The sequence below is a fragment of the Sardina pilchardus genome, chromosome 7, assembly GCF_963854185.1.
Source record: "Sardina pilchardus chromosome 7, fSarPil1.1, whole genome shotgun sequence".
Classification (NCBI taxonomy): Eukaryota; Metazoa; Chordata; class Actinopteri; order Clupeiformes; family Clupeidae; genus Sardina; species Sardina pilchardus.
Genome location: NC_085000.1, coordinates 26,068,640 through 26,090,952, shown reverse-complemented (window position 1 = coordinate 26,090,952; position 22,313 = coordinate 26,068,640). Strand labels below are relative to the sequence as shown.

Below are 22,313 nucleotides of genomic sequence, written 5' to 3'. Positions count from 1 at the left end.
AGCTACTGAGGTAGTGAGTGTAGCCTACTAAATACATGGTTTACTATTTTAGGAATCAGAATCACATGCTATTTCATATGTGTGTTATTGGGGTAAAAGTAGGTTACGGATGAATGATTTGATAAGAGGATTAGGCTATTAATGTCATCAGCATCATTGTCATCGGGACTATGATGAGGGCCTCTCTCCGGACAGAAAAGGCCTCCAGAATTGTTCCTTATAGGATCCCTATGACAGCTATCTATGACATAAAATGATAATTAAATCAACAGTCTCCTGACTTCATGGAAATAGAACCCAATGTCAAAACAGCGTCTGTGGAGAATTCCCTGGTAGACCCTGCAAGGGGGAGTACATCCTGAAGGTAGGCGTGATATCCTGCAAAAAAGGTAATATAGTAGCCCATATTGTGTCGCTACTATGTAACCAAATGATTTCGCAGATTGTACCATTAAATAAATTAAGCTATATCAGATAGGCCTAACCTACTGCCGGAAACAGATCTTTGGATACGGCTACGTGTGCGCGCGCCTACAACATAAGCTAGCCTACTGTAAAATGCCTTTGACCTTTAAAACTCCGCCCAGTAACACTACATTTAGTCTGTAATGATATTCATGATATTCATACTGTTTTAGACGAGATGATGCTGGAATGAAAATCATCTGTCACACGGTTGCAGTTGCATTCACAACCTTAGATACTCGGCTACAGCCTAATAGGGTGCTCCCGGGGCATCTTTCAGAGGGTAGCCTACGTGTATTTCTCAAGTGTCTCAATGGCACACGAATCACATCGTGCATCACGTTCTGTTCGAAATTGAAAGTAACTTAATAACATAGCGCAACTTGTTATATTTTCCGGAAGCTGAGGAATTCTCTGAGTCCAAGATGAGAAAAGCAAGATACATTTTACCAGCAATGTAGATTTTAACCTTGCGGTGGAACGCTCCTTGATTGGCCAATCACAAACGTGGAACTTGCGCAAGTGGGGGGGCGCTCCAGCGACTCTACGGGCGCTTCAGTCGACGCTATTTGAGGCTCACATTCCCACCGATGAAGCGAGACAGTTGCGACGTGCATCACGTCCATCTCTCAGACACACCTGATTAATCAACAAAAGCAGCGGACACCTCAAGACTTACTATCATTTTCCTTTAACGTTCATCCATGCGATTCTTCAGGCTTACCTTCAAGTGCTTTGTCGACTGCTTCTGAGTCCCACGTTTTCAACGTCTGTCTGCGACGCACTGAAAATAACCCATATTGGATTGTAACCTGACAAAATCTTAAATATAGCCGACGATCAATTTATACCTTATCCCAAGACGACAGATACCACCCAGAGAAAACGTTAGCCAACCTAAAACTGAAGAACTGAAAAACGCGTCAGTTTCTGAGACGCTAACAACCATTCCATTCATTAAATCATTGGACTAAACGTTAGCCCTACGCTATTTAATCAGCGCAACATGTCGCCTGAAGTGGGGGAGCAAATACCAAGTAAGGATTATTATTACTAATAAAAAAATCAATATTAGACTATTATTATTAAGGCCCTGTTATTAGTAGGCTACTAGGTGTCCCTGTTGTTTTCTAATTCATACGTCTGCTTTCCTTGAAGAATGGCTGGAATTACAAACTACAATGGCAAAGACGCCCTGCGCCGTTCTTTCATGATTTTATAAACTTAAAACCAGTTGTAATGTCTGTCTGTAGCCTAGCCTAGGTGTAGGCAGCAGTGAAGTGGATTTTACGCAATGGATTTTAGAACGCAATAGTGGAACGCAAGACTCAGCGTAGCCTTGGTTACTAGTATAAATTAGAGCGTTGGACCGGTCATAGAATGGTGATGTAGCGGCGAAAAGGTAGTCTGCTTACATTAGGGACCAGACGCCTCATGTCTCTAAAAAAACCCTTTAGGTCTTGATGAGGCAACCGCACTCTCGAGATGTGCACCTGCCACTGCATGTTGGATAACTCGACTGCGAGAGCCAGAATTCAGCAATGCTGCCCAGGGTGACTTTAAACATCCCTAACTCTGACAGACAAGAGGTAGGCCTATACTGTAGCTAGATATTCAGTATGGATATAGCTTACTCACTTGGGTAGGCATTTCCTTATAATATTTTTTTATTATTATTAAAAGAAGCGATTTTGAGGATACTGCTGGATAAATGACTCATCTACCTTCTCTCTCTCCATCTGCCTTGCCACTCATGGGAACCACTCTGATCTGGAATGAACTGCTTTCCTAGCGTCCAGATTGGAGTGGTTGACACTGATGTCATAGGAACACAGCAATGAACTGATGAATTTGAGAGTGTTTGTTTATGGGACCTTAGAGTGTGATAAAGGTGTGTGTGTGTGTGTGTGTGTGTGTGTCTAGCTGCGTGGATCATTGTGTATGTGTGTCATGGTTGAGGTGGCCAGAGAGACAGAAGCCACTTTATTCCTCAGTTTGGTGGGAAGAGGGAAGCAGGTGGGTGTGAGAGCTGCGGAGACTGACCATAGCTGTCTGTCGTTGTCTGTGTTTGCGTCTAGCTGCAGGGCAGGCATGCAGACGGGCCTGATGAGAGCTGGCTGTTTGCCCTTCTCCCCATTAGTAATGGGCTATTACAGTGGAAGTCATAAAAACTGTTTTGCTTATAATGCTCTATCTGTCTGTCTGTTTGTCTGCCTATCTATCTCTCTGTCTGTCTGTCTGGTGTTATTCACCGCTAATGAGAGCCTACAAATCTGCAAAAAAATCCTCATATAATTTATAGTGTGGGCCGGGATATTTGTTTAGCTATTAACTTCATAGTTTGGATTCAGTTATGTAGGGCATGTGTGGTGTTGACTTCAATAGTTGTAAAAGTTGTAAGGGTAAAAAGCATGTAAAGCCAAATGTCTGTTTTTCGAAGCAGCAAGGAATGTGACATATGATGCACATGATGTGATGAACATGTAATGAGCCTCTCTCTCTCTCTCTCTGTCCCTCTTTCCCCTGTTCAGGGGATGTTGGGTTCTCCAAGGTAGAGGGGATGGAGATGGGTGGCGATGAGGAGGAGGAGGGGGAGCTCGGCCACCCACTGGTCACCGGGCTGGGCTTGTGCGCCAGCGACACCTGTGACACCGGCCCGGGGACGGCGGCGGTGGCGATCCCCGTCCACCCCATGTGCACCTGCGGAGGCGGAGGCGGCGTGTGCGTCTGCGAGGGCCCGGGCGGCCCTCTGGTTCCGGCGGACCGCCAGACGTGGAGCAGACAGATGGACTTCATCATGTCCTGCGTGGGATTCGCCGTCGGCCTCGGCAACGTCTGGAGGTTCCCCTACCTCTGCTACAAGAACGGAGGAGGTGAGAGACGGAAGGAGTGCGTCTGGCTGAGTGTTGTGTTTGGGTGTCTCCTTTTACTCTCCTCTGTCTCTGTCCCCCTTCTCTCTTTCCATGCGTCATCCTGTCTGTCACTCATGTTGGTTCCCTTCATCTTTCTGTCTCCCGCTCTCTCTCTCTTCCTCTCTCTCTCTCTGTCTCTCTCTCACTCTCAAATTCAAATGAGCTTTATTAGCATGACAAATATGTTGCCTAAATGTGCATTGCCAAAGCACATTTAAATGTAAGTTTACATACAGTAGTGAATGCATCCAAGAAATGCATTCCAAATAGATACACATCCAAGATTAACAAACAAACGGGTGAGTGAGTACGTGTGTGAGTATGTGTTTGTTTGTGAGTATGTGTGTTTGTGTGTGTTTGTTTTGTGTGTGTATATGGCATGTGTGCGTGTGTGTGTGTGTTTCTCTCTCTCTCTCTCTCCTTCTTTCTATGCATCATCCTATCTGTCACTCATGTTTGATATAGTTTTTGTCTCTCAGACTCACTCACACACACACACACACACACACACACGCACACACACACACACACACACACACACACACACACACACACACACACACACACACACACACACACATAGCACATAGCTTCAATGTTAGTTCACATTGAGGTAGTGCACAAGAGTGATCATGAGGTACAGTAAGCAGGTGGGAGACAGAACGAGAATGAATGGAGGGTGACAAATGACGAGTGACGAAGATAAAAAAAAAAACGAGGCCTTGGAAAGAGGCATGTTGTGTTCTTAGTTAAGTTCATTCACACCACAAACATGGCTTCTGTTTTTCTTTCAGTCCCAGTTACCTCCGTCAGAGCCTAGCCAGGCCTGGCCCTGCACTGCCCCGTCCACCTATAGTGGCCAGTGTCTTATCAACATCCATTCCTCCCAGTCAGCCACATTGTACGCACATAAACGCACATGAAGGGAGTGCTCCTGATTATCCTTTCTCCTATCACCCCCCCCCCCCCCAACTCTCTTGCTCGCTCTTTCTCTTTCTCTATCTCTTTCTATCTCTTTCTCTCTCTCTCTTCTCTCTCTCTCTTCTCTCTCTCTCTCTCTCTCTCAGGGTCTATCTTGTGACCCTGATAGTGTCAAGGCAGCCAGGAATTCACATAGAGGTGCTCTCTCTCTTCGTGAGGTTGAGTTACCACACACACAATAGCAGCTTGTTCCACTGCTCCTCTCTCTGTCCGTCTGTCTCTCTATAACTCTCTGTCTGTCTCTCCGGCTACCTGTGTGGTGTGACTCAACTGCTAGCGTGAGCCTACAAAAATCTGCAAACGTTTTCCTCTCATGATTAATCGGGTGGGCCAGGGCAGGACATTTATTTTGCATCGCACTTACAGTAACAGTTTGGATTTGGTTATGTAGGCCATGCATGGCGTTGTTTTCAAAGGTTTTGGAGAGTTGCGAGGCACATCCCTCTGTCTGCACGCTAAGCCTAATGAGCTGTATTAGATGACAAGAGAGCAGGGGCGAGTCTGTTGGGCTTTGTCTTGGCAGGAGGCTGACCGGAGCTGGCTTTCGCTTTCTCCGTAGAGGCCAGCTGCACACTATCCTCCCCCAAGAAAATGTCTCTTGTCAGCCTAGGTAGGGAGAGGCAGTCAGTGGCGATAACCTTCAGACACGTACTAAGAGGCTGCCTGTCAAAATGGCAGTTAACCACCTCAGTCACTTTGATTCTGTCCACCTTGCTTTTTCTGTCACTGTCTTCTGTTCATGTGACTGCAAGACTATCTTATTCATGCCAGCAGTTAGTTTTTTCTACATGATTCTCTCCTCCTCCTCCTCCTCCTCCTCCTTCTCCTTCTCCTTCTCCTTCTCCTCTGTCTGTCTGTATCTGTGTTGCTCTCCCAGCTGCAGCTACTGATATGTTTCCATATAAGGCTACAGTTTTATGATGCTTCGCTCCGGTCCTGTGAAACAGCGAATGACAGAGAGGGAGAGAACCCTCTTTAGTTCAATGGCTCCCTCTTTTTCGAATTCTCCCTCTCGTTCATTCTGACCTCCTGCTGTTTTCAATTCAGGCCGTGTGTGTGTGTGTGTGTGTGTGTGTGTGTGTGTATTCCTAGTCTGAAGCTCTCCAGCAGCCACCCCCTTTCTCCTTGTATGTGCGTCATTCTCATGTGACTCTTGCCATCTCCCCCTATCGGCTTCCTTTATTGGTACAATCCTCTATATATTTGTTTTATAATAGGCATACCAATGTCTCGGTTGTGTGTGTGTGTGTGTGTGTGTGTGTGTGTGTCTGTGTCGGTGGCCAAGTTGTGTCTGTCCACGGCCTCCTGGAGTTTCTTGTATTCTATTGACCACTGGAGAGTTACTGTTGCCACAGCAGCAGTCCAGTCAGCAGAGAAGGGCAACAGAAACAATTACTTTCAAATGAGAATAAACTCAAATCCATAAAAATATCGCTATCACTCTCTCTCCCCTCCCTCCTCTCCCTTGGAGAGTCAGGCCAGCTCACATTTCAATGGCAGTGTCACCCACACAGATCCTTGAAAAGCACAGTTCTATTGTTTTTGTCCTCTGCTATCACCCCTCACTGATTATGACTGTAACTATGAGGGCACGCACTGTTTATAAAATGTCACGCCATTTCTCAAGGATGCTCGCAACAATGTCAACCTCTCCAGCAATACAAACATATGGGTGGAATTCTTTTTTTGTGTGTGTCCTTCACTTTCCTTTCCTTTTATACTCATTGTCATTTGTGGTGAGATATGAATGTCTTGTTTGTTTTATTTCTGTGTCATGACCTTCAGTGTGGTGAACAGCAGTGTGTTCCATTACTGGTAACATCTGTGTGGATGTCAGTGTGTTTTCAATTGAATTTTAATTAAATAAAGGAGGTCACCATAGTGATTCCACAAAACATGCATGACATAGTTATCCATCTAAATTGTTTCAGCTTGGTTTCTCTAAGATACAATAAGACAATTACAGTAATTTTGTTTATTTATTTCGGATAATTAAATGCTTATAAAATGAAATGCACAACTCTGGTGATGTGGTCAAATAGACAGAGACCAACAGACAAATGAGACATTCAGAGAAGTCAGATGCTGCGTTAGTCTGTCAATCATTTGCCTTTGTGTTTAAAAACGTTTAAAAAGTGTTTCAAGTGTCTCTTGTGTGGGGTGGTAACATAGGTAGTCTGCGTGTGTGTGTGTGTGTTGGTGTTTGTTGGTTTTCTCACATAAATTCAGCTGAATTGCGATGCCTTGTGTGTTGTGTGTGGTGCAGGTGTGTTCCTGATCCCATATGCTCTGATGGTGATTGTCGGGGGGATTCCTGTGTTCTTCCTGGAGATCGCCCTGGGCCAGTTCATGAAGCAGGGAGGCGTCTCAGCCTGGAACATCGCCCCTCTCTTTAAAGGTGAGACACACACACACACACACACACACACACACACACACACACACACACACACACACACACACACACACACACACACACACACACACACACACACACACACACACACACACACACACACACACACACACACACACACACACACACACACACACACAGAGAGATGGTGGCACACAAACACAGAGATGTACACAATACATATCATAAAATGTCTACTGCTGTAAGTTCCCCATTTCCCCATGTCAGTTGTGTATAGCAAATGTTCGTTTTGCATACAGAGTAGAAGTTGTCTGTGTACTGGATCTGAACGTCCACCGTACTGAACCATTCTGTGTAAGGTCTGTGGATAGTGGACATTAGTAAGACCTCTTTCTGCCGTGTCAGCGCTATGTCTCCCCTTCACCTCAGGCCAACCACAGGAGATTGGTTGCTTTCCTCTCTTCTCTTCCAGCGGTCGATATCTCTTCATGCATTGCGCCGTTATCTGATCATGGCTTCTCCTTGTGTTGTGTGTCACTGCTGTCTTTGTACTGACTCTCTCTCTTTTTCATATCCTGTCCTTTTTTATTTTCTCTCATTTTCCATCTCTCACCCAACTCTCTATCTCATGTCTTTCTTTCTCTCCCTCTCTCATCTCTCTCGCTACTCCTCTCATCCTCTCTTGTCTTCTTTTTTCCTCTCTCTCTCACCTCCCTTCCTCGCATCCTCTTCTTTTCTTCCTCTCTCTCTCCTCTATTCCTCTCATCTTTTCTTCTTTTTCCCTCTCCCTCCTCTCTTCTTTTCTTCCTCTCACTCTCTCTTCTCATCCTCTCTTCTTTTGTCCTCTCTCTCTCACCTCTCTTCCTCTCATCCTCTTCTTTTCTTCCTCTCTCTCTCCTCTCTTCCTCTCATCCTCTCTTCTTTTCCCTCTCTCTCTCTCTCTCTCTCTCTCAGGGCTGGGTCTGGCCTCCATGGTGATTGTGTTCTTCTGCAACACCTACTACATCATGATCCTGGTGTGGGGGCTCTACTTCCTGCTGCACTCGTTCACCTCGCCGCTGCCCTGGGCCTCGTGCGGCCACCCCTGGAACACGCCCAACTGCACGCAGGACTTCCGCCGCGCCTGCTACAACCACACGCTGGCCCTGCTCAATTCCTCCTCTTCCACCTCCTCCTCCTCCTCCTCCTCCTCCTCCGCCACTTCCTCTTCCCCGTCCTCCCTTCCTCTGTCCTCCGCGGCCAACTTCACCGCCCTGGTGGTCGGGAATGGGAGCTGTGTGGAGATGGAGGGCATGCGCTCGCCCGTCATGGAATTCTGGGAGTGAGTAATGAGCTGCTTTTCAAAATTCGATTACATTCGATTCCGCTGTTTTCAGTATAACCCCACACACACTACCGCCAGACCCTTCCTCCACTGCTCTGTAGATTATCATTCAGTGCTATTTCTGTCGGCGCTGCTCAATAAAATCCATTGTTTATCGAATGCTTGTCAGTTAAAAAATTCTTTGCGGGGGTCAGCTGACAGAAATGACTCATGCCGGCCCCTATATAAAAGCCCAGCGTCAGTTACTGTATGTCACATACTGTATGTTAGGTTTCATTGAATGCATAATCTGTGTATTAATGTGTATTTTTTTCTGTTGGACTTCTGGCTTCCCTGCGGCCTCCTCTCCCTCTCCTTGTGTGTGTGTGTGTGTGTCGCTCTGCTCCAGACGGAATGTGCTGCGTCTGTCACGGGGGCTGGACGATGTGGGTGACATCAGTGGTCACATGGTGCTTTGTCTTATTGCCACGTGGGTCATCGTCTACTTCTGTATCTGGAAGGGTGTGAAATCCACTGGCAAGGTGAGGTGTGTGTGTGTGTACGTCTGTGTGTGTGTGTGTGTGTGTGTGTGTGTGCGCGCGCAGTAGGTGGACATTCTATGTGCGGTGTGATTTTGTCCATGTTGGGGCATGTGTCTGGACTAACAGGGGCTTGATCAAGAGAGCCCAGAACTAGAACATAAAGGCCCAATTCAGCTGGCTGCCCGTAAGCCGATTATCAGCTCTCCCTCAGCATGTGTGTGTGTGTGTGTGTGTGTGTGTGTGTGTGTGTGTGTGTGTGTGAGAGAGAGAGAGAGAGTGAGAGTGTGTGTGCACATTGCCTTAAGTTAACATCAGAGTCTCTCCGGTCAAAAGCTCAGACGAAAGCTGGTAAATATGACTTCTTACTGGTAAAGCTCTTTACCCCGCTGCTAGACCCCCTTTGATGGGTGTTATATGCTGGTCATGCAAAAACCAATTAAACCACTCTTATGTGAGAGCGCCATTCTTTTTACATGGTTACCCACTACATTGCATAGCAAGATACAGAGTGACTCCAGGCATATTACAGATCTTTTACAAACAAATTCACTGATATCAAATATGAACTGATCAGTGCATACAGTATGTGGCAAATGTACATAAAAAGTGTGTGTGTGTGTGTGTGTGTGTGTGTGTGTGTGTGTGTGGATAAACAAAATATCTGGGCAGGTGTTAGAGGTGGAGGTAGGCCTACATGTGTAGTGATGCATTGATAACATCATGTCAGAGTCACCGCATCCCCTTAGAGCACTGGACAGATGGACAGACAGACAGATAGTGGTGAAAGAGAGATGGTCAACAAAAGAGAGGGAGAGCGCGAGAGAGAGACTAATCAAAAGAAACGAATATGAGGAGAGAGATCACATGGAGTGCATCTATATCGTTTTCGGCATTAACTATTACTTTCTCCCTGTGTGTGTGTGTGTGTGTGTGTGTGTGTTTGTGTGTGTGTGTGTGTGTGTGTTACAGGTGGTGTATTTCACAGCGCTGTTTCCCTACCTGGTGCTTGTCGTCTTGTTTGTGCATGGTGTGTCTTTGCCTGGAGCTATGGATGGGATTGTATACTACCTGAAACCAGACTGGAGCAAGCTGACTGAAGCACAGGTGAGTGAAAAAGAGAGAGAGAGAGAGAGAGAGAGAGTGGAAACAGGCAGGCACAGGAAAACCTGGCTGCCAAAAGAGGAAAGAATATGTGGTCACTGCCAGACAGGGAAGGTTGAGACAGAGGAGCACTTTCTTCTTCACTGTGACAAATATAAAAATATAAGAGAGGCATCTTTCCCTAGTTTTAAAACATACTACCCAAAGTTCGAAATCATGGGTTCATATGATAAACTGCCTATCCTCTCAGGAGAGGGATATTCAGCCCCACTAGCAGCAAGATACACTTCACACTGTCATAAGCTGAGAGACACTAGCATAACTTAATCATTTTATCTCACATAGATACTTAGACTCTATCCTTACTTTTTTTTACAGAGAATAGACATACTTATGGTATATTACTTGTGTTCTTATGTGTATGTGTATATGTACATGTATGCATGTGTACAGCGTATATATGTATTATTATTCTGTGCTAATGTTACACTACGATATACATTTGTTTGACTGCTTTGGCAACATGAATGTCTTGTTTATCATGCCAATAAAGCACCCTTGAATTGAATTGAAAATTGAGAGAGAGATAGAGAGAGGTTGTGTCTTAAAATAGTGTAATTCAATATTACGATTGTATTTTGATGGAATTATGCCAAAGATGCAATATCGCTGTGGTGATGATATACGTTGATGGTGATGTGTTAGGTATGGATTGATGCTGGCACCCAAATCTTCTTCTCATATGCTATTGGACTTGGAGCCCTCACGGCTTTGGGCAGCTACAATCGCTTCAACAACAACTGCTACCAGTGAGTACAGATCACACAAAGCACAGTCTGTTTCCTACACAATTCACTATACACACTAATCTATTGTGTCTGCTGTTGAAATGTAGTTTTCGGTCAGCTGATTTTCACCTGGATATCTGAAGGCCACACCACCAAAATGTAGACTATAACTCCATTTAAAAACAAACAAACAAACAAACAAAATATGGCCATATTTAAGATTGAAATAACTAAAAAGAATCATGCTCTCTCACATCCTGTCTAAGTACTTGGTCGAGCCTCTCCTGTTGTCGTTTGCCAGATGGGCCTGGAGGCAGGAGGCTTCTAAAGCAGAATGCCGAGATTCAGCGATATGCACTTGCTCTCCCTCAGAGACAGAAAGACTGTCAGGCGCCCATGCTGGGTATAGTGCTCTTCAAGGGACCTCTAGGGATTTCAGTCAGCCGTCAGGTTCTAATTGGGCCATGCCTATTCATACGTTCTGTGGTCACCCCTATTGTGTTCCTCATACGCCTCATGCATATTTAAGAACACGCGCACAAGAGGGGGAATAGAACGAATGATGGTACCGTAATTTTCCATAGATCAAGCCAGGTTTATACATTGATTTAGTAAAGTTTCCTTAGCTATGTGACAAGTACACAGGGGCGGGCTATACATGGATATGCATTTGTTATTTTTGTTATTTTATTTTTTACTTTTGGATATGCTCAGGCTGATTGGATTGGTTATCTACTTGAGGATAATTGATTTCAGACCAACGCAGTGAGAATGACAGCGACTGTGCAGTACATCTGTCTCCTTAAACTTGGCCAGCGCTTCAGAGGATGTTGTCATACGACGAGCCATATGCCGTTTGTTTGGTGTAATGTGGTACCACTTTGTGATCTCTGTTTTTGATACAAACACAAAGAAGTCTTCAAATATGCAAAGCATTAGCATTCCACATCATTCGCTCGTGTCAAATTGACTCCATGAGTGAGAATCCATCTCAGCAGGCCAAAAGGCCTGACCTCACCTCCCCGGAATCTGTGCAGATGGAGAGAATGCGTTTTTTTCCCACTCCTCCCTCCTCCCTCCCTCCGTCCACGTCCTGAGTCACCCGTTTCTCCTCATATAGCCTGAATGGAGCGAGACACAGGCTATTGTTCAGTGGACCATCTGTCTCTTCTCGAGCTTAGCAGATCATTGAAACTTAATTAATATGCTCTCTCACTCTCGCTCTCAGGGAGGGAATGTGGAGGGATTGGTGCTTGTATCCATCTCAGTCCTCTGTTTTGTGTTTGTGTGTGTGTGTGTGTGTGTGTGTGTGTGTGTGTGTGTGTGTGTGTGTGTGTGTGTACATTGCTGTCATGAGACGCACAAGCACAGGAGTCTCTCTGGAGTTTCCTAAGTGACTCTCCTTAGGGAAGACTCCTGTGCTAACAATATCAATGAACATTCCCAGAAGACATTTGAACAAATTAGTTTGAGAAAAAAAGACTCGGCTGACTCGTATGTGTACTTCCCTATATGTGGTATGCACATAAAATACTTAAAGTGTGTCTAGATACAGTACATACACATATATAGATTTAACATATGTGTTTTACACAGACATAGAAACAAATCAGAGGTATGCGTCAGTCTATTAGCATTATAAGTATTGCCATGGAATGATTTGGTAGCTATTACATTGCAGCTGGAAGCAGAATGCATGAATGTCCTCAAGCCACCTAGCATTCCTCCCAGGCATAGTCAGAGAGCTCACTGGGTTGCAAACTCCTGCTAGCACCAAGCCCAGCGGAGGGGTGAGCCAACATTCACGGCCGAAACGTTTACTTTATGGCGCAGAGCAATGTTAGGGATGCGAGGGTGTGTGTGCGCTAGTGTATGCTAGTGTGTGTGTGTGTGTGTGTGTGTGTGTCCGTGTGCAAGTAGACAATCTACGGTCAATAAAATGTCAAGTGGAAGCACTCCCACAGTAAACGCTAGATTTTCAACCGTGAGTCAGAGCCGGAGTTCTGAGAGAGCCGTAATCCCCAGTCTTGAGTTTTCCCAGGGAATGTGAGGAATGCGTGCATGCGTGTGTATGTTTAAATACGGTCGCCAGCGCAGTCTCAGGTCCCATTCTTTTTTACCAGGGCTGCGGTCGGTGCCCGTGTCTCTTTCCTTCTCTCTCCCGCGCAATATCACTCACACAATCTGTCTGTCTTTGTTGGTGTATTTGTGCTCCGTATTTGCAACATGCACTGAAAAAGGTTGAAGATATACAGTGGGCCTAATGTCATTCTTCCTTCACCTGCCTCTCTCGCCCCTCTCTCTCTCCTCTCTCAGGGATGCCTTTGTCCTGGCCCTCATTAACAGTGGGACCAGCTTCTTTGCGGGCTTCGTGGTGTTTTCTGTGCTGGGCTTCATGGCTGCGGAGCAGGGAGTGGACATCAGCCGCGTGGCCGAGAGCGGTGAGACCACTGACCCTGCACCCCACAACCCCCACGCCACGACATCAACGATCACACAATATCAAATTCACACGACATGAACATCACACAACATCAAATACACGCGACATGAACGATCGCACAATATCAATGTCACACGACATGAACGATCACACAATATCAAATTCACACCACATGAACGATCACACAATATCAATGTCACACGACACGACATGAACATCACACAATATCAGTGTCACACGACATGAACATCACTTAATATCAATGTCCTGCAACGTGAGCATCAGACAAAAAAAACGTTCTTTGACAAAAAAAAAAACGTTGGGCCTGTGACGATGGCCGACAGCCTGATATGAATATCACACCATATCAATGTCCCACAACGAGAATATCACACAGTATCAATTTCCCAGAACAATGAGCATCTCGCAATATCAATATCTCACAACTCCACCATCACCATCATTGTTTGCCTTGTCAGCGAGACTTCACCGCTCTCATAAAGGCCCCATTCACTCCAGCATGTGTGAGCCAGCCTCCTCACATACTCGACATATTTCCTTACTTCCTAATGTAACGTGCCCATTGACCGACCAGATACATCTCTGAATACTGTCTCTTCATCTCCAGTGTTGACTGTGAGCACAATTGCGTGTTCCGCCCGAGCCACCGTCTCTCTGTAGCTTCTGTTGACCCTGTTGTAGTAGAACACTGGCTTTGTTTATGTGCGTTAGGCTGGTGTTTATGTATGTGTGCTCCACCCTGAGCACCAGCACCACCATGCCTGCTGGGCTGTTGACAGGCCTGCTCACTCTGCTCATTGCGTCACCGTGGGTCTCCAGGGGTGGCCAATGAAAAATGAATGGAGCTCACAGCAGACAGCAGTCAATTAATGTTCTGTGTTAGTGCCTTCTTCTTTCTTTTCATCTCTATCACTCTCTCTCTCTCTCTCTCCCTCTCTCTCGCTCTCTCTCTCGCTCTCTCTCCCTGCATCTCTACTCTTTAAGTGAGGATGTACATTATGCATGTGGGGAATTTAAATGTTTAAATGTGTAAGAAAAACAAAGGTTTCATAATAAAGTAGTGTAACCCCCCCCCCCTTTCTTTTCCCCATCTCTCTCTCTCCCCACCTCTTTCTTTCTCTCTCTCTCTCTCTCTCTCTCTCTCTCTCTCTCTCTCTCTCTCTCTCTCTCTCTCTCTCCCCCTATCTCTCTCTGATTCCCTTTGTTCTGGCTCAGGTCCCGGCCTGGCGTTTATCGCCTACCCCAAAGCGGTGACTCTGATGCCGCTGGCTCCGCTGTGGGCCGTGCTCTTCTTCTTCATGCTCCTGGTGCTGGGACTGGACAGCCAGGTGACGCCACTCCCACACTCAACTCAGCACACACACACACACACACACACACAGTACATACATACATCATCATCATCATACACACACCACCACCACCAACCACCACCATTATGTACACACACACCCTCACCCACAACCACACTTACCGACACAAACCACCACTAACATCATCACCCACACTCACCCTCATGCAACACACACACGCGTGCACACACCTGCGCGCACACACCCGCGCGCACACATACACACACTCATTTTCCGCTCATACACAGCTGTACTACATACTATCTTTCTGCCTCCTGCCCATCTCGCACCTGTCCTGCAGACTTAACGCGCCTCACTAAGGTAACAGCAATGTGGCTTCTGTGAAGTGTTAATGTTTAGCGTCCAGACCCACTGTCTGCTTGTCAGTGTAAATTCAATTAACATAAGATTAGTCAGGTAGTCTCTGCAGCCTGCGAGTAGAGAACTGTAGCACAGTTTCTAAGAAACCTTGGCACATCAATTCCAAATACTTTGTCCAGAGCCAAAAGGACTTATCCCTTCAAAGGAAAAGTGACATTATTTCTGTCAGCTGAAGACTTTTGCAGCTGTGTGTTGTGCTGAACTGTGTGTGTGGGTCTAACGGCCTCACACTCACACTCCCACTGCCTGATCTGGACTTGGTGTGCCAGAGGTCAGAGAGTTTAGAAAGTAGGCGAGGTGAGCGTCGGGAATACTTGTGACATGCAGTACCATGCCCTTTAGATGGGCTTTACTGTAATTAAACCCCACCTCTCTGTTGTCCTCACTCAAGATATATACTGTATACTGTATGTATATGTATATAATATACGTGTATATACATACTGTATATATATATTGACATACTGTATGTATATGTATATATACTGTATACTGGTATACTGTATACTGTATACTGTATACATGTATACCTGCGTCCTTCCATATGTTTTTCTCTCAAGTAGTCATGTAAGAAAGTTACATACTCATGCTATCCAATAATGCCAATAATCCAATAAACCTCTCTCTCTCTCTCGCTGACTCTCTCTGTCTCTGTCTCTCTCTCTCTGTCTCTGTGTCAGTTTGTTGGGGTGGAGGGCTTCATCACCGGTCTGATGGACATGCTGCCTCCCAAGTCAGCGCTGGGCCGCTTGCGGCGCGAGGTCATCGTAGCGATATGCTGCGCCATCTGCTTCGTCATCGACCTCTCCATGGTGACGCAGGTGAGCCAGAGACAGGAGGAGAGGGGGGATGAAGGCTAAAAAAAAAAAAAAAAAAGAGAGAGAGAGAGGGATGGGGAGAGAATCAGGCGAGATGAGATGAGATCCACAGCAGGCTTTGAACCTGAGTTCCGTGTCTGGATTCAGATTACAGCTGAATTTTCATCCTCAGTACAAACAAGACGGGTGGTGTTCAGTCAAATGAAAAAAGACAGGATGTCTTTCAACCCGTTACAGTAAGCCATTCCAACAGCTGCCAGAACTTAATCAAGCCTTCATGCTTACATTGTGCATGAAAATGCCCTTTACCCCCTGCCCCTTCCCTGAGGTCTGATGCATTGCCGCTCTCTCCATCTCCCCCAGGGAGGGATGTATGTGTTCCAGCTGTTTGACTACTACTCGGCCAGTGGGATGACCCTTCTGTGGCAGGCCTTCTGGGAGTGTGTGGTGGTGGCCTGGGTCTACGGTAAGCATCGCACGGCTCCCCCGCACACAGTGGGTGGAAGTACGCGTCAGACTGCACGTCACTTCATGGTGGCCCTGTCAAGGAGACAGTGGAACGGGAGGCAAAAACAAATGGCCACTAGTGTTCCGGGGAGTGCGGAGTTTGTGTATGCTTTGGTGAGTGAGTGCAGAGCTTGTTTATGTGTTTGATATGTGTTTAATGTTTTTTTTGTGGCTCCATTTCCTGTCTCTCTCTCTCTCTCTCTCTCTCTCTCTCTCTCTCTCTCTCGCCGTCTATCTGTTTCCTAGGAGCTGATCGTTTCATGGATGACGTGGCACGGATGATTGGCTATCATCCTCTGCCCTACATGAAGTGGTGCTGGTCGTACTGCACACCCTTAGTGTGCATGGTGAGTTCTCCGCCGCCCCTCACTATGACCACCAATAAGGCACCAGTGCCTCAGTCGTTCTCATCACGTCCTTGATGGCCATGTTCGTCATGGTCACGTCATCAGCAGTCCATACCGTTTTTTTTACTTTTGCTCAGTATCTGAAGACGTTGTGTTAAGGTGATATAACAGTAATAATAAATACTCCATATTAGACGTTTGTCTCTATTTAACGATTCATAATATCAAAATATAATGAATAGTTAAAAACGCATGCAAGTTACTAATAGAGAAAGCGTTTGCTCTCATCATTGTAGTTGTTGTCAATGACCTTCCAGGGAAATGATCACCACCATGCAATCGCAAGCCTCTTCAGTCTCCGTGTGTGTGTGTGTGTTTCTGTCTGGCAGACCATTTTCCTGTTCCACGTGGTGAACTACAAGCGGCTGGTGTACAACGGCGTGTATACCTATCCCTGGTGGGGCGAGGCCATCGGCTGGGGTCTGGCTCTCTCCTCCATGCTCTGCATTCCTCTCACCGTCCTCTACAAACTGCTCCACTGCAAAGGCTCTCTCCCAGAGGTACAGTGTGTGTGTGTGTGTGTGTGTGTGTGTGTGTCTGTGTTCAATGCAGTCTACTTGCATGGAAAGTGATTTTGTGAAAGTAATTGTGCTGTGACCCACTTTTGCCTCTCACCCAAGATGCTGTGTTTGATCTCAATTGTGTTATTGTGTGTGTGTGTGTGTGTGTGTGTGTGTGTTTCTTACTCGTCCTCTTTGTCTCTGTAGCGCTGGCAACACTTGACGACACCCATCTGGGGACGTCATCACCTGGAGTTCCTCCCACCTGAGAACGAGACCAAACTACTGCCCAACTCAGAGCAGAGCAAAAACACACTCCTGTATGAAACTGTCATCTAGCACTAACACTAACTAACACACACACACACACACACACACACACACACACACACACACACATCTATGTCCATGGTCCGATCCTGATTAGGTCTCCAAGACTACCATACACCACTCTTGACTTATGTTTGAGTGAGGATATGTCAAGCGTCCAATTACATACACTCACACAGACACGCGCCCGTGCACACACACACACACACACACACACGCACACACATGCACACGCACACACACGCACACACGCACACACATACACATCCCATCGTATTGGCACTTATCTGTCCATTCACAAGAGCATAAATATCCATCCCTGAGGGATGAGAATGAAGCTTCTCTCCATCTCAGTATTGCATTAGTGTTACTCTTCTTCCAAACCTCTCTCTCTCTCTCTCTCTGCACTCTTTTCACTGCCGTCCATAAAGAGACTGTAAACAGAACAGTTGCTATTCTATGATCTCCTTTAATTCAACCAAAAAGAAAGCATACAACTAATTAAACAGTCAAGACGGTGACCAAAGCCTTGCCCATGCCCATGGCTGTGAGCTGTGTGTGTCCGGTGTTGTGTTGTGTTGTGTGTGTCCGTATCAGTATTGATCCCATGTGGTCCCCACTGTGTGTTGTGATCAGCCTGGGAGGGGGCCAGCAGGCTGACTCATACAAAAGTCATTAAATGATTTCATGGATTTGAGATGGCTTTGTGCGTGTGTGTTTGTGTGTGTGTGTTTTTATTTTTTATTTTTTAATGTAAAGGTTCTACACACACAGATACCCTCACTCTCTCTTTGTCTTTGTTCACACACATGCCACTGGATTTTCCACATCACCTCATACATCACATCAAATATGAGCCTGGAAGCCAGCCTGGATTTAACCCCATCCAAAAAAAATTGAGGTCGGGGAATTCGGTCTGGACTGAACATTTGAGAATTGTGTGGAAGAGTCAAATCGTCCAGGCGGGTTTTATACAGTGATGGACAGATGAGCAGTGGGGCCTATTCATTCGTGTGATTTTGTTTACAGCAAAAAGCTTTTCACTAGAGAAGCTGGGGGGCAATCGCTTTGTCGCTAGTTTGGAGTTTAACACGGTTTTAAACACCGACTCTAGTTTAAAACTGCATTAAACTCCATTCTGCAGAGAATTTTGAGTAGCCTATGGCTACGTCAGGCTAATCAAATATGACCAGTGACTAGAAAATTACACTACTAAATATAGACCAGCAAATTACACGTCTAATTGTAGTCTGTCCTGGTAAAGATCTCAGACTTAACTCTTTACAAAAAAAGCCAAACGTTTATTGAAATTTCAACCTTTACAGGGTTGAGTAAAGAAAGCAATAAAACATACAAAAAAATCCTGTAAGAAACTAATCAATTTCAAAGTAATGCTCCATAAATGTGTAACAAAATCACAGCTTCCTTCACATTTCAAAAGGGTCACAGAAGAGTGCACCGTTGAACAAAAATGCTATAGTGTCAATATACAAACATTTGCACTTCACTGGTTATCTCTGGATCAGTATATTTCCCCCTCTACACGTCTATGCATACTACAAATGAGGTTTCACATTTAGTACTTTCAGTACCCTGAGATTTCCCTGCTCTAATCGAGGGTAATTTATAATGAGCTAGTTTCCCTGAGGGACGTTTCTGGTTAGTTGGTGGGACTTGGCTCTCTGTGTTGCACAACAGTGACTTTAAGACTAAATCTGGATCTGAGGATCACTGAAGACGAATGTGAGTCTGTGTTAGGAGTCAGAGATGCTCTGGCTCGTTCTCATCCAAAGGCAGCTCCTTCCTTCGCCCCCACAATGGTGGTCTTCATGGGCAGCCGTCCCCATCTTTCTCCTCCTCCAACTCCCAGCCTCTCAGCCTTATCTCTTTACTCCTGTGCTCTTTCTGTCTGTTCTCTCTCTATACATCTCTATCCCCTCTTTCTCATCTGCAAAACTTCTGTTTGGATACCACATCCATTGACTTTGCCAGAGCATTAATAAAATAGCATCAAAATGGCGGGAAAAGGAGGGAAGAAAACAGTGGATCCCATGGTAACCACCCCCATTAGTTCTCATGGCAACCCAGTGCCTTTCTGTGCTGGCTGGAACACCGTGGAGCAAACAAGTGATGGAGGGAGGGAGAGAGGGCACAGGGAGGAAGAGTCCAGTCTGACCTCTGTTGGTCACAGCTGAGTACCACAGGCCATCTCCTGTTTCCATGGCAACACGGGGAAAAAAGCAATGCATGAGAGGCCTTGTCATGCAAGAGGCTTGGCAATGGTGTGACAGCATGACAGTGTTTGTGGTGTCTAGGAAGCGTGTGTGTATGTGTACTGTATGTGTGTGTGTGTGTGTGTGTGTATATATATATATATATATATATATATATGTGTGTGTGAGTTTGTGAGTGCGAGAAAGAGAGACAGAGGGAGAGAGAGAGAGGGAGAGAGAGATCTCACCAGTGCACAGTCATAGCTTGGTAGGTCTTTGCCCATGTGGTTGAGGCAGTGCAGCACTGCGTCATGAATGGAGGGGAACAGGCGACTCTTAGGGATGGAGGCAGAGAAGAAGCCCCCTCGTTCCAGCTGTCGGACAACACACACTACAACACAACACACACACATATTATTATTCATGTCTTAGCTGTTCTCCACTTTCTCACTTTTTCTTACAGTTTTTTTCAATCGCTAACAAGCGTTTGTCCATTCATTTGACACATTTTCAAAACTCTAAACACAGACTCTCACCTACAAAACACAATTGGCCAAATGGATCATTTTCTTCTCAAAAGCACATTCCATGTTGTTACACCACATTTTGTTACATATACACTAACTCGTCATTTCTCTGCACACACTAACTTTACCAAAACACTGGAAACCTGACTCAAAATGAAGTTATTTTGTCAAAGAATGAAGCTTGTTTTCACTTCACAAGACACATGCAGTCAATCAGAGTACACTAGGTTTCAAAATACTGGCTACTGTTGACATTACAAAAACTGCATAGACTTTTATGTTTCAGTTTTACAGGTATTTGCATGCAAAACATGCAATCCAGCATTTTTACACTAAATTTCTTGGTTGGGAACTGTATGTCCAGATGTAATGTTCACATTCAAATGCATTCCAGTAAAAAGCAGATCTTTTTTTTTTTTTTACTGTTCACTAGGCCTAGGAGGTGCAGTATACAGTAAATACTGATTACAGTAGACTATGATAGAACAGAAAAAGTTTTACAGCATTGCAGTGAACAAAATATCCATGAAACACAAGAGCATTCTGACAGCAACAGCAAACAGCCCAGGTAAAAAGGGGAGGAAAAAAAAACACAAAATGACCGTGTCATCAACATTGCATCTGATATTTTATTTACATGTATTCTCACCAGCCTTTCTTAGTGAAAGGCCTAGGTTGATTACATGGGCAATGATAGTGGCACAAATTTCAACACTGACTACTGTTCTTGCAGCCCTTGGAATGCCACCACCACACATTCTTACACCTCTACCTTGCCCTCTCCTTGGGCCTACTCTTCTCCCTGGCCCTGCTCCTGCACCTCTCACTGCTCCTTTCACTGGCCTGCCCTTCTTCCTGGGCCCCTTGCTCGTACTCTTCCTCGTACAGACATCACAGTGTTTGTCTTTTTCTGTTTTTGTTTCCAAAAACATCACTCCTCAAAGTCCTCCTTTTACTGTGTCAATGTCATATGAAAAAAAAAACCCTGCCACTGAGTCTAAGCCAAACTAGAAATGGCTGTGGTTGGCCCAATTTACCCAACATCATGTGTGTCATTTATTCAATTGTTTGTTTACAGTATTATCAGCTGAGATACTGTATATTGCTTTTGAACTGATATCATTGCAGACGCAGAGGTTTTTATACTGTATCTAAGGTTTAGAATATTGTGTTTGCTATTGTGGGATGTTGTGTGTTAACATTCGTAAATAATAGAAAAACGATCCATCATTTTGTTAAGAGGTATAGCTTGTCTGTTAAGAAAATGTAAGCATTGTGGAAATGTATTCACTGACTGCATACTGTGTGAAAACTACATGAAATGTGTGAATGGTATGGCCACAAAAGACCGATGTTGTGCTAACTGTGTTTAGAGTTTTGAAAATGTGTCAAATGAATGGACAAACGCTTGTTAGCGATTGAAAAAAACTGTAAATAGCTAGTCATAAACTTTAATGCTTTTTGCACTTATCCAGCCCCCCCATATATGCACAATAGGTGAATGAACTGGCAATTTCACTGCATTCTTTACATTAGTAATCATATGCATGTGACAAATAAACATCCTTGTATCCTTGTATAATCTATAAAATACAGCACATAAACATGCCATTATTTGGCCCTCACTCTCTCCTGTCCCACATACACAAACACACACACCCGCATAAGACACATGTGCGCCATTATTCATATTCACAGAGAGCTGTAATTACCCTCTATCTCTTTGTCTCTGTCAGACACACACACACACACGCAGGCACGCACGCACACACACACACACACACACACACACACACACACACACACACACACACACACACACACACACACACACACACACACACACACACACACACACACACACACACACACACACACACACACACACACACACACACACACACACACACACACACACACACACACACACACACACACACACACACCATGATTCAACTACAGTCAGAGAGCTGTGTTAAGACTCTCCCTTTCTCCTTCTCTTTCTATCAGACACAAACGCATATTTGTGTACACATACACCGTCACACACACTCACTCACACACACACACACACACACACACACACACACACACACACACACACACACACACACACACACACACACACACACACACACACACACACACACACCTTTATTGCCTACAGAGCTGAGAGGAAAATGTCAGTCACCTTCTCTTTCACACAAACACACACCATTATTCACCTTTTCTCTGAACCAAAATGACCCTTTCCTCTCTCAAGGTGTGTGTGTGTGTGTGTGTGTGTGTGTGTGTGTGTGTGTGTGTGTGTGTGTGTGTGTGTGTGTGTGTGTGTGCGTGTGTGT

The 22,313-nt window shown here is 45.3% G+C and overlaps 2 protein-coding genes across 3 annotated transcripts in view; one reads left to right on the top strand and one right to left on the bottom strand.

Moving 5' to 3' along the window:
• The first annotated feature begins 1,051 nt into the window (after positions 1–1,051).
• Positions 1,052–17,925, top strand: si:ch211-117c9.5 (sodium- and chloride-dependent creatine transporter 1). Of its 2 annotated transcripts, none has more exons than XM_062541548.1 (14): positions 1,052–1,502; positions 2,997–3,338; positions 6,625–6,756; positions 7,690–8,056; positions 8,448–8,580; positions 9,550–9,684; positions 10,387–10,490; positions 12,786–12,910; positions 14,149–14,261; positions 15,347–15,487; positions 15,848–15,950; positions 16,238–16,338; positions 16,728–16,898; positions 17,106–17,925. In XM_062541548.1, the coding sequence occupies exons 1-14, from the start codon at positions 1,472–1,474 to the stop codon at positions 17,235–17,237; spliced, it is 2,130 nt and encodes a 709-aa protein (XP_062397532.1). In that variant the 5' UTR covers positions 1,052–1,471; the 3' UTR covers positions 17,238–17,925. The 2 variants fall into 2 exon arrangements, with proteins under 2 accessions (XP_062397532.1, XP_062397533.1); XM_062541549.1 differs by lacking the exon at positions 1,052–1,502 and adding an exon at positions 1,928–2,054.
• A 583-nt stretch (positions 17,926–18,508) lies between these two features.
• Positions 18,509–22,313, bottom strand: part of si:ch211-117c9.2 (solute carrier family 26 member 6) — a 16,019-nt gene continuing 12,214 nt past the window's right edge. Inside the window, exons 18-19 of the mRNA XM_062541547.1 lie at positions 19,690–19,832; positions 18,509–19,440 (exon numbers count right to left, since the gene is read on the bottom strand). Of these exons, the coding sequence (XP_062397531.1) occupies positions 19,414–19,440; positions 19,690–19,832 (170 nt within the window). The 3' untranslated portion in view covers positions 18,509–19,413. The remainder of the gene's footprint in view (positions 19,441–19,689; positions 19,833–22,313) is intronic.